This window comes from Saccostrea echinata, unplaced genomic scaffold, assembly GCF_033153115.1.
Source record: "Saccostrea echinata isolate AGI-Se365-2 ecotype Australia unplaced genomic scaffold, CSIRO_AGI_Sech_v1 ptg000028l, whole genome shotgun sequence".
In the NCBI taxonomy this organism is placed as follows: Eukaryota; Metazoa; Mollusca; class Bivalvia; order Ostreida; family Ostreidae; genus Saccostrea; species Saccostrea echinata.
The window spans coordinates 16,217,616-16,231,166 of NW_026889777.1; the positions used below are offsets into that span (position 1 = coordinate 16,217,616).

The window sequence follows — 13,551 nt, forward strand, 5'->3', positions numbered from 1 at the left end:
TATAATTTATTATGTGTTTTAAATATATATGTATATTTTTGTTATTTTTTTCATAAAGAGAAAACATGAATATCCTGTGGTTCTATTGTGTAAACTCTCATTATTTTCTGTTCAAGAACACTTAACGATGAACATTTAGATGTATAAAGAATGAAAGCGTTATAGGTTCATTTCTTTTAAAACAATAAATTCTGTACACCCAAAATAAATTCAAGGCACAATATTAATATACTAATCTAGTTAAATACCAGTATCTTTTTATTTTGCCACCAGCTTCTCTTATTCTCACAATCTTGCTGTGTTTTAATTTCTGACTACATGGCGTCACGAGATCTAGAAATCAATGAAATGTATAAAAGAATCGAAGAAATCATAAATTTTATACGCAGAAGAGCGTGATTGATAACGAGAGAGAGAGAGAGAGAGAGAGCTCATCTGCTTTGATGTGAAAAATACGGAAGGAAAAAAACAAGAGAAGAGATTGATACGAATAAACGAATAATGAAATCTGACCGGAAGTCCAAGTGGTCCAGCTCGCTCTAGCATAGTGATATTACGTGTATTATAAAATATCAGAGTAAATCAGATAACGAGAAATGAAACAATGACTGCAACTCAATTAAAGCATACATACATAGTGACAACAAATTAATTAAATATTATATTCACAGATGAAAATGACCCTCAGAAAATCCTGGCTGATTTGTGATTGTTTCTGAAGCAGAAATCGCTGTATTTGAAGCCCTATTCTTCATAATGAGGTACTCAAAGTTATTTGAAAATGTAAGTACGGAAAACCGAATTTATACATACATTCTTTAATCATTTGGGATTAAATCAATGGAACAAGTAGGCATCTTTTAATTGATTTTCTAGATTTAGAAGCATTTTTTGATTGCCTGTAGAGTTGTAATTTCCTCTCGATAAATTTTCCCTTTAAGCATCTATATTGAAATAAAGAATTGTCTACAAGTTTATTTTTTTTCATAAAAATATATATACTTGTAAGTCTAGTAATTGCATTTCGATTTTATATTGAGCATTGAGTTAGAATATTTACTAGACCTTATGAAAAAATACAAGAAATGGTTTTAATGAATAATTGCATTTGTAAAATGTAATATCGGTATTGACATTAAACTACATTGTAGTATTCATCAAATACATGTATTTGTATGAGCATGGCAGTAGGAACCGGGGGGGGGGCACCACCGGGGGGTCGTGCCCCCAATAATTTTGCTGATATATAGATTACTATAGAAAACATAGCTACTATATGCTTGTGCCCCCTCAATAAGAACGTCAAAACGTAAAAACCTTTTTTTTTGTTTGTCAAGGAATTTTTGGTAGTTGATAGTGCCCCCTCAACTGAAAATGTATGGCTGTGCCTCCCAAACTGAAATTGCTTCCTACGGGCCTGATGAGTATATGAATTAAGCACAAACATTATGTAAAACTTTAATATACATAGTAAATGATACATATTTCATTTGGATGTTGTATGAATTTCCGGTCCTATCCCATAAACCTTCAAAGCAAAAAACCCCTGACATGACACACCCTCATAATCAAACATCACCAAACAATTAGTGCGATCAGTTTTGGCTCTAATTACAGCAAAACAGCCTTCTGGATATAATGCACCTCTGATTAGCAGACCCTGTAACTAAATTTTTCTTTTTTCAACAGAAGACATTTGTCTAGTCAGTTCCGATAAATCTGAGATGTCTTTGTGTGCGGCTTGATGTCAACTTGGTCAGCAATAACCTTCTCCTTGGACGTCTGGCATGTAAATGAACCTCCTTAAGACGATCGCAGACTGCTTGAGCTGATATGGGATGGCCATGGATTCCATTCGTTTGTACTTCCCTTGAGGTGGTCGTTTTCTGTCTTTATCTCAAGTGACGATGAGAAGAATGATGTTGATCCTGACCTCTGCTTGTGATAAAAGACCTTGGACTTCGGTGAATATCCCAAAAATTACATGTTTGATTGAATTTTGCCTAAAATTTTCGGATTACTGTAAGTTGTTTATCAAAATGACGTGCAACCTGTAAGAGAGGAAAAATATTATAAATCTTCTTTTGATACAGGTTGCCAAATTAGGGCAAATATTGGGCAAGAAAAAAAGAATGGGATAAATGTGATTATAACCTGTGGTAGGGACAATCTAAGACACCAACTTTCCAACAACTCTCGCTTTTTCCTTAATGGTCATTTCAGCACATCTTATGTGTTTTTACATTACAGGGGATACTGTCAAGTATGAAACTTTTTTTTATTTTTCTTATGCAAATTTGTACATGACAATTATATTTTGCATAAGAAATATCAAAGTTTTGTAAAGGACAATACATATGTTCACAATAATTGTATCTTTTTAGAGGGCATACCATTAAGAATTTAATAAAAATCTGGTTGCATCTTTAAAAATTTTTTTTCCAAAAACCACTAGTCTTTGAAAGATAAAAATTATGCAAAAGCATAAGCTTAAAAAAGGTGTTGTAGAACTGTTTTTTTTTTTATTCAAATCAACGTCAAAAGTAAAAGGATGCAACCAAAATAAAAGAACATATCTTAAAGGTTATTCTTTTAAAGGACAAAACGGATATATTATTATGCAAACATCATCAGGTAGCATAGAATTAATTTCTTTTCCAAATAATTGTCCACAAAGGAGATAAAAAGCTGACATTGGAATATTTATATAGGGAAAAAGCCTTCAAAATCTTGCTTAGTCATATGAATATGCAAGCATTCTCAGGTGATTCAGATTTGAATTTGTTCATATTATGCTTCTAGGGGTAGAGTGTGGCTATATTAAGACATCAAATTCTTATATGGGTATATAAAGGAATATTTACATTTGCTGTGTTTTTCTACTAAGCCAACTGTGAAATAGATTTGAAAACTATTTTTGTGTATACTCACGCGTAGAAATATACACGGAAAAACTGGCGCTAAAATGACGTCACAATGAGGCTACAGGGACGTTAATAAAAATATGACGATATAGTGCATCGACAAGCTCAAACACTGAGTATATTTTTGGTGCATTTAAACACATAGGCATATTTTTCACGAAGCGCTAGCACGCTTCATGAAATATGCCTACGTGACAAGTATGTGTGATTTACACACCAATAACTCACACTAGGGGATAAAATTTTTACATGGGGATAAAAAGGGAAAAAGTCTTTAATAAATTTTCAAGAACAATATGGTCATGGTTTGTCATATGAGTATGTAAGCATCCTCATAAAGTGCATTTTCTAGGTTTTTGTGGTATCTTTATTTTTCGAGTTCAAGAGTACATATCGAATCAACGTAGGAATGAAAATTGTCTTAAAATACTAGTAGATATACCTAAAGTTGAATTAAAGGCTACAACAAGAGACTTCTTTTCATGATGTAGTTTTTTAAATAAATTTTGCTTCATCAGTAAGCATCCTCTGTCAACCAGTCACACTCGCGTTGAGCTCTCTGTATATAGTGAGCAAGTAAACGAGATTAATCCATAGTGAAAGTTGATATAAAAACTTTAAGAATTGGTATGAAACATGTCAATCATAATAAAATACATTGATTTAATAAATTTGTAAATTATTCCATAACTGGGTAGTACAAGACAATATACTATTGAAATATTAGGCTTTCACTTTTGGTGTGACAAATTTAAACTAAATTAAAATTGAAATAACCGGTATTTCAAAGGTTTTAAGCATGTTGCATTGGCTTCAAAGGTATAGAACCAATTGTACAAGATAAAAAAAAGCTCTGATGTACAGTATTTTGGGGGATAGTGAAAGTTTTTGTTTTTCCTTCTCTTTTTAAGGGTTCCCAGTCTAGTTCTAATTACAAAGCATTTCTGGATGAATTTTTCCAAAGGCCTGTTGATATTCTATTCTAGCTGCTTCTACTTGTATGTTTTCTAAAAGATTTGAATTTCCACGTGAACAATTATCCCAAACTATTCAATCATATTCTGAAATTAGCGGAATAAAATCAAAATAAATTGTTATCAGTGCACTCCTGTCTAATAAATATTTAAGAATTTCTAAAAAGTTAAATCAAGAACAAGTTTGTATACATATATTTTGATTATATGAGATGACCATTTAGCTTCATTTTGAAAAGAAGCCCTAGGCGACATCCTGCCTTTAATTCGCTTAAAAAGACTACGATTTCAAGCATAGTAAGCATGGGGATGGTTAAATGTACATATTGAAAAAAAAAATACATGTTTAACAGATGAAATCACAGATGATGATGAAGCCATATACATGTATTATTTATCTAAGTCAGTTGTATGAAATGCAGACGTATTTCTTATAACTGTTTGTTGTTTGTCGCTCCTCTCGAGAATTTTTCACTCATATGGAGATGCCATGACTTGCCAGTGGAGGGCTGCAAATTTATACCTATTCGGCACTTAGGGCCATTGAGCAGTGAGGGATCTTTTTCGTGCCAACACCTACTGCGATACGGAGCCTTGGTTTATACGGTCTCATCCGAAGGACCGATCTCCACGTCCCGCAGTGGATTCGAACCCGCGATGTAAGGATCAACTCCTTACTCCACGACTCTAAAGCAGACGCGATAACCACTGCGCCACGTGGCGACTTTCTTCCAACTGACTTTGATAAATAAATACATTGATAAATGCATAATAAATGCATAAGGAGCATTATATATTACTTTAAACTCTATGTGTCATCAGCAAGCAGTCTTATTTTGTTTATTTAATTACCCACTTTGTAATTAATCTACAGGAGGTATATAAAGGACCTAGAACGCAGCCCCGTAAGATACTTGCGGATATAACTACAAGTATGTCATCTAGATAATTCTCAATCCATTTCAGCAAAATACCATGATCCCATATGACGCTTACATTAAAAAAAACTCCTTTATGTCAGATTTTATCAAAAGCCTTTGAAAATCAAGAAAGTAAACCTTAGATGTTGCATATTTATCTAGGTTGGCTAAAATTGAATTATAAATGTCCACTAGCTATTTGGAAGTTGGAACATTGAGCTGAATCCCTTACTGACCGTATTGTTTCCTTATACATGTATTGAATTGTTCAAATATTTGATGATCATCCTCTCCACAATTCTGACATAGCTGCCGAGTTATTTCCCGGCTGCTATGTCATTCTACTAAAAATCCAAATCATATATTTATTTGTTACTCAACACAAATGCGTAAATGGAGTTTTTTATCTAACTCACCCATGCAAATGAGTCCGAGAACTTTTACTTTTTGATAAAAAATATAATACTCGAAGATTTCACAATATCACTGGCAAGACTAAGGCAATATTTCTACTGGATCGGGGAAAATAGCTGGGGAGTAGTGCTGTATTGATTGGCATGTGGAGACGAGAGCAATTTTTCATTTCATTTTTCACCTCGATACAATATCAGTCGATTAAATATACCCTATATCTTCTCTTGAATACTTTTTGAATCTTTTTTCAATAAGTAGTCGTGTTTTCAGTTTTATTTATTAAACTCTATCACTGTATGTATTAAGTTTTCTTCTTCTTCTTTGTTTGACAAATATATATATATGTAGTCACTGTAGCAGACAATACATATTTTCGAAATTTTTGTATTTAGAAGAAACAGATTACACATCGTTAACTGTCAGATTTTTTTTGTCGAAATTGGTTCTAACCTGCAGATTTTAAACGCAGGTAAGTTAAGGCTACAAACAGATAATATTATGATAACTTGCCTATACAATACGACGTCATAGTCAGCTATATGACGTGTACTATATTTAAAGATTTACTCCAGATCTTAGAAATAAATAGAAACATGTTAAACAAAATATAAAGTACATCTTGTCACTTTTGATGGTATAAAGGATGAATTATCACGTGGATAAATGCCTTACCAATGACATCATACCTGTTGATCAAATATTTGGCGAGTGACAGATAATGATAGGGACGTTAAGAATAATATTTTAAGGTTTCAACAATGAATATTGCATCGCATTTACCCGATTTCAACATGGAACTTTCGACAACAAATGCATCACAACTTATTAATACAAATAAAATGAAGTAAGAAATCGGAAAGATATACATGTAATTAAATATTAAAACAAAATATTACTGAATATACATATGAAAATTCGCCCCTTTTGCACCTTATTGTCATACACAAAAGCTTTATATCCTCCTGCTTCTAAGTCATAATTGTAAATCCAACGATTTTGTTACAAAAGTATCCCAATTGACAGAGCAGTTTTTTTTAAAAAATGGACTTGTCCATGTACAATGATAACATTTTTAAAAGCATCGCTCTTTTGCTTTTCGTAATTTTTCAAAAATGAAATATGATGTTTTCTGGTGCATATCTTTTCGTATTAAAACTTGGCAGCTTTATTTAGGGAGACATTGTGTCATGAAACAGATTGTATGAAAATAAGTACGAAAAAGCACATCTGGTCTGAGCTTTTTAGTGAGCAAATATATCGTTTCATTTATGCAAATGAAACAAAAATATTTGATTAACAAACTATTTGAAAGCTTAAGGATTTAATTATCCTTAAATGAAATTCTCAATAATTAAACTACTGCATGTTGCTGCTGCATTTGCAAGGACGACATGCATTAGTTTGCTAACATTTAGCTTCCAGCTTTTGAAATATATTGGGTTTTTTTTTATTATTTACTCTTGAAAATCAAATCTTTAGCAATGCTTTACACCATGACGTCCGGGAGAAATTGTTTTACCCGTCGGATGTTGGTTTTCCTGTATCAGAACAGATATTGATTTAAATTTTTTATATTAAATGTGATAATGCATCTCAAAGTTCGATTAAAACCTCGGTTAAAAGGATATAGCATAGACTTGAAAGCATTTTATTTTTTTAGTTCAATTCTCTGTTTTAATTAGCAATTTTCGATTGTATAACCCATTTTGGATTTCATATATCCTTGAGAACGAGTAAAATATATATTTGAGTATCTTCTACTAAGACTAATACGTGTAATTAATTGCTGGAGGGAATGGAGGCGTCGATGTGCTTCTTTATAACAGTGTTATGTAGAATGTTGCCCTTTGTTTCAATGACAGTGGTAGAAAACGGGTTTTTTGTCATTCAGAGTGGTCAGGTGCCGTCTAGATCCTGTGTTTTGGATGAATTCTCGTTAGAAAACAAGTCCTCGCCTCTGCTGAATTGTGGGTTAGAGTGTAACAGAAATCAAAATTGTATCGGAATGGACCTAATCCAAGGAGGAACAAACGTGTGTAGACTTTTATCTGGTTTTGTGAGCATTAATCCGTCTATTTCATCAGGTGGTCAGTGCACGCGTTTTCAAAAGGTGCGTTTGAAACTAGGACTAAGTATAATACATATATTCAGAGCACTTTAAATTTTTTTGAAGTGTTAATGATCTTTAAAAAAAAAACATATTTTTTTTAAGGCAAATGAAAGTCCAAAAGGTAAGTTTTTTTCATCCAATTCAATAAGAAATTGGAAACATCAAATATCTTTACTTTTACAAATATTTGTACATGATGTTTATGAAGTGATTTTCACTGCTCAAAAAACTCATTAAATCTAAGACATAATGGTCTGCACATTCGTTTGTATTGTCTGGAACAAATTTTCATAATTTTTCAAAAAAAGAAGACTTATTTAAAGATTTTTAAAGTGGAAAATTCACATGTAATGTATTTTGAGTCTTAGCATGCAGATTTCAAAGTTCTTAATATGCTGTGAAAAATTTATAATTATTTTTGTAACAAAAAAGCAAGCTGAACAAAATAGTGATTTTGGCATTTATTTGATCAATTCATTTATTCTTAGTAAGTAGTTCAGGCCCCAAGACCATAAACTGAGAACAGACTGAAGTCAAAATTTCAAATCCACATAACTTTCGAAATAATTTTGATAACAGAACGAAATTTTCATCTATAATTTATACTGGAATATTATACAAACCTGCAAAATTTTAAGTATGCATGTTAAATAAAAATCAAGATATTCAAAATCAAAATTTTGACTTAAGTCTGTTCTCAGTTTATGGTCTCGAGGCCAGATAACGATAATTCCAGCAATATAGAGGTAATTTTAAAATATTCAGTAATGCAATTAAACATTTGGGTTTCTATACAGGTTATTTTAACTTGCAATTCGTATTTATTTTTGGATTATGAATTCTGAAAAAAAATCAAGAATTTCGGTGCTTTTGCCGTTTAGTGGAGTTTGTAAACTAATTGAACATAGTTTAAAGGAGATTTTTTATGTACGATTATTTATTGTGCTACTTCTTTCTGTATGTCAAGAGTAGAATATATGCAGAATGAAAATTTATGGCTGGAGCTTTCAATATATTTTTTTTTTTACGAATTTTGCAAAATAACTACAAATTTGAAGTCAATTTTCTATTAATCATCTCTGTCATTTGTACCATCCATCCAGCTAATTCTATCTAAAAGCATTTGACATAAAAATGTATTTATTGCCAATACCAGTTCTTATTTTTCTTCAGGTCTTTAAGATTTTAAGTTCTTTTCACCTTAAATTAGCTACTTTTATTATATTTAATACCTACTACCCACCTTAATATTAACATGGTATTTGAAGTGATCTGTGTAATTGAAAGAAATGGGTACATTTCTGGCTTTATATTATGTCCTAATCTTTGAAAAAATTCTAAGAATTGTTGAAATATGAGTTGAATATAAGAATATGATAAATCAGAAAGGAATTTGGAAATTTGTGGTCATCCATTTGTTAAATTTCTAAGTTTCAAACGGAAAAAACCTCAAAATTACTCATTTAAGGACATACGCAACGTACCATACCTACTGATAATTTTTCAAGATATTCTTAATATAAGATTATAGTGCCATCAGATGTTCGTAGACAAAAAATCAGCATGCATTACCAGGGGTTTTGAAAAGATATCAATTGATGAAAATTCTTGTATAATTCAAAGAAAAATATACAAAAATTACTGTACATATATTCTGGATGTTTTGTTTATCCAAACTTGTTTTAGAAGAATTGTACAATAGCATATATAGAAATTAAAATGTAGCACACAGTTCCTTTAAGTATTGGAACTCTTCAACTCCAGGGAAAAAGACAATAAAGTTCAAACTACGTTGCGTATGTCCTTAAAGAGTTATTTTCCTTACGAAAATAGTGTCAACGGCTCTTGCCCACTTTACATTAATGAGCAGGATAATTATATTGAAACTCAAACAAAATGGTAATTAAATTAATTTTTAAAATACACAATGTTTATAGAATATGTTCATAAGTAAGTTGTATATTCTACAAAACAGTCATATTTAGGCAATCTTATGCTTTTTCAAGCGACTGTAAAATTGTAAGCTTCTAAAGCTGCCTTATTACATGTACATAACTATCTAACCTGAAGGCATATAACCTAATTTGTTTTTTTTTTCAAGCCTATGTAATTTCCAAAATATATTAATATATTGAAAAATTTCCTATTTCTTAAGGACGGGACTTCTACTGTAGTTTATCATTGACGACTGGTGCTACTGTATCAACCATATGCCACCGCAACAGTCATTTATGGACGGTAATACATATTTTCATATCTCCGCTTGAAAAGCAGGGGTGTATATTAATGGAGGTGCCCGTCCGTCTGTACATCTCTCTGTCCGTCCGTCTGTTACTCTTTGGGTACCATCTATTATCCGCAACTCCTATTATACCAAAGAATTAATTCAATTAGACTTTCACAGTATCTTTGTTACTTTGTGCCTTATACTTTACTCTTTGATGGAATATATACTTCGGGTTTCCCATATCAAAAAATGGACCCTGTCATTCTTTGTATGATATTGGGGGTGCCCATCTCTTACCCTCGACTCCTCCTTACCATTGAATAAAATAAAATGACAATTTCACAGAATCTTTAATTCATTACACTGTGCCTTTGTTCACTTTCTATTTTAATTTTTGATTTGACTCACATTTAAGGCTTTCCATAGCAAAACATAGAGACTGCAATTCTTTCTATAATATCAGGGGTATCCATTTCTTATCTGCACTCCTCCTATACCACTGAGTAAAATGTAATGATACTTTCACAGAATTTTTATTACATACTTATATCGTGTACCTCCTACGCAATGTTTTGGTCGAACAGATATTTTAACTTTCCCATAACAAAAAAATGGACTTTGCCATTATACTCATATGAAGCGGGGGATATATATATCATTATTTGCAATAAGAACATTGTAATATTGTTTAAAATTGTATAAAGAATATTTCAAATAACACCCTATAGTAATAAATACATAGGGAAATATGGCCCATACGAATTTGAGAAAAATATTCCAGGGAAATACTCAGAAAAGAGCAAAAAGATCGTTTTTTCTTTTAACTTTTATAAGTTTTTCATGTAAAATTTTAACATGAAACTCACGTGAGTGAAATTTTTGTATGAACCTCAAAATTTCCCCTTAAAAGGTTATATATTGACAAATTTGAAAACTCAAGGGGTGTAAAACCTATTCCATACCCTGTTTAAGATAAGAAAAACACTAATAAAGAAATACTGATGCAGTAGTTCCATGTGATTTTCAACTTTGTGAATCTTGTATGATGTAAAGATGGCACCTGGTACCAATTCTGATGTTTTTAGACGTCCGTGTTTGCCCTATGCTAAATATGTATTGTATCAATGGACTTTTAAACCTGATTACTGTTCGTTTTCATTTAGTTAATCCAGAGGAGATTCGATGGATCTGTAAACTTTAAGCAAAACTGGACACAGTATCAGAGAGGGTTTGGCTCACGTGACTCCGAATTTTGGATAGGTATGTTAAATTGTGATAAAGAGCCAAAAAAGAGTCTTAACTAGAGTGTTAAAAGGTGTCGCCTGCTTTGTAAATCTAAGAGTGGCAGCTATTTTTTTACTATTAGAATTAAAGTACATTCATTTGCCTTGAAGGAAAAAAAAAAAAACATCCACGGATAGAATATATAAGACTGCAAAAGAATCTGACAATCTAAGAATAGATTGTTTCCCAATCCTCAAATGAAAATTGAATTGAAATTATTAGAAATAGTTATTAAATATTTTATTAACAAGTGTTTCCGATAACACTCTAAAAGAGATTTCAGTCTTTCTTTACTCCAATTATCAGTCTGATCGATCCATTATAGAATACCGATCCTGATGTATTTTTAGAGATACAGTTATGGAATCGGTACGAGGGAAATAGCAAATTTATGGTTCCCCGAGGGAAGAAACTAACTCCCGAGGCGGCGAAGCCGCCCCCATTTTATAACCCCATACTATCAAAATACATCGTGATCGATATTCTACAATGTCGGTAACTGTAGAAAAAATTCATTTGGATCAATGTGCAAAGTCCGAATTTTCTCTTCGCCCAGGCGTTGTCGGTAGAACTTGCTGCGCTCGCTATAAGTTATATCACAGAGTTTCAAAATACCGTATCATGAGCTCATAAACTTGTATAAATGCTAATACTTTCCTTACTTATGTAGCAATATACCCTTTTCACCTGCGTATGGGGTTTATGTCTCCAAGTTGATTCGATAAGCAAGAGCATACTTTACGTACGATCATTTTTTAATTTAGGTCAAATGCTTTCATTTTTTTCATACTAGTTGTTAGGCCATTATTTATACACTGAATTGTCTACGAATTTTTCCGTTTATCCGATCATGAGAAGTAGCACACGGCGGGTATGACCGGTTGACAGGGGATGCTTACTCCTCCATGGCACCCGATCCCACCTCTGATGTTTTTGGTGGTCCGTGTTTGCTTAGATAGAACGTTCAATCGTTAAAATGCTATTGTCCCAGAATTCGTTCTTTGTATCGGCAATATAGCAAAATAAACACGGAAGATAACTGAAACGCAGTGCATATACTACGAGCAATCTATAGAGTTCCGATTGTAAACATGGCGTGTAAATTTGAAGCGAGAAAAAAAAGTTGAAATTTCGTCTTTATATGGATTATTTTTAAGATAAAAGGCATATACAATCTCATAAAGGTTTTTTTGATTAATTTGTTAGTTATTTTCACCGCACCTTCTTTTATATTCTTCAAAATCATTTCGGAGCGGATCCGCTCCGATTTGCTGCATTGAAACTATATGGGACGTATTCTAACTGTGGTGGGGGCTTCTCCGGAGACACAGTTAGATTATTCTTACAAATGTTTGCTCATCTCCCGATTTGTGTTGTTTAAATGGACTTTGAGCTTGAATATATACTGTTTGTTGTCTCCATACTTCATTGACATTTATTACTAGACAATTTCCAAGCCAATTGCCACTATGCTGTTTTTGGAAAAGAATAAGATGCATGAAAAGATTATTGTTAACAAAATCGTTAAGGTAGATGACACATGTCTAATTTGATTTCAAATGTATTTGAAAATCCATCACCTCGCACATTTAATATTTTCCCAGGTAATGAAAACATATATCACCTTACAAATGAAGGATATACACATCTTAGGATTGAGCTTATGGATCATGACTGCGTTTGGAAATATGCAGAATACAGTACCTTCTACACCGAAGGAGCGATTTCAGAGTACAGATTACATATCTCAGGTTACACCGGAAATGCAGGTACATGCACATACTCTTGAACCTTCCACCTCTGATTTCTGAATTTGAGAGAGAAAGAGAGAGTTTTTTTCGCTCTTGTCTGTTTCTAGATACAAAGATATGCTTCAACACTTCATATGTACAAACCTCGTACTGTTACAGAACATTTACAAAATTTCGTGTTACTATTATTTTATTCTTAGAATGCATTGTTTTTTCATTCTGCGACAAAATGTTTTTATATTCACATTTAGACCAATGAAGCCTCTGTATTTAAAAACTGTACATTATGCAGTGAGCAGTTTTCTCATCTCGGGTTTTTTTTCTTATGTTTTCTACAGGGGACAGTTTTCTCTACCACAGCAACATGTTCTTTAGCACCTTTGATAACGACAACGATAAGAACCCTGGTTACAACTGCGCCCTTGGCAGAATGGGAGGCTGGTGGTATAATTCTTGCCATAGGTCTAACCTTAATGGTGAGTACGGGAACACGGACAATTCAAACGGCATCAACTGGTACGCCTGGAAAGGATTCCATTATTCCATGAAGGAAGTGAGGATGATGATAAGAAAACCCTGAATTTGAATCTCTCATAGTCAACGAAAGATTTACATGTCCCTTATATCTAATGACAGGAAACAGTAGCAAATATTCAGAGATAGCTAAACTTTGTTTCTAGATATACAATGAAATATGAAGATAAGGAAAAACTATCATTCTCAAAAGTCCATTTAAACAATACAAAATTTGAGCATAGCTAACAAGGTCTTCTGGAACCAGGGTTCGATCAAGTGGTATGGAGGACTAATCAACATCTGTCGACCGGTCACACCTGCTGTGTGCTCCTTGTCATATGCATGATCGGGTAAACGGAAAAATATGTAGACAAATTAATGTGAAAAAAATTGGCATTAGAATTTGCATTAAAGAGTCCGTCATCATTCGA

At 32.6% G+C, this 13,551-nt stretch overlaps 1 protein-coding gene across 1 annotated transcript; it reads left to right on the forward strand.

Annotated features, from left to right (window-relative positions):
- The first annotated feature begins 7,087 nt into the window (after nt 1–7,087).
- LOC133193570 (ficolin-2-like) lies at nt 7,088–13,184 on the forward strand. The gene is made up of 5 exons (XM_061329532.1): nt 7,088–7,319; nt 9,498–9,580; nt 10,733–10,829; nt 12,458–12,622; nt 12,943–13,184. Exons 1-5 carry the CDS (start codon nt 7,088–7,090, stop codon nt 13,182–13,184), a joined length of 819 nt encoding a protein of 272 aa, XP_061185516.1.
- Nucleotides 13,185–13,551: the final 367 nt, after the last annotated feature.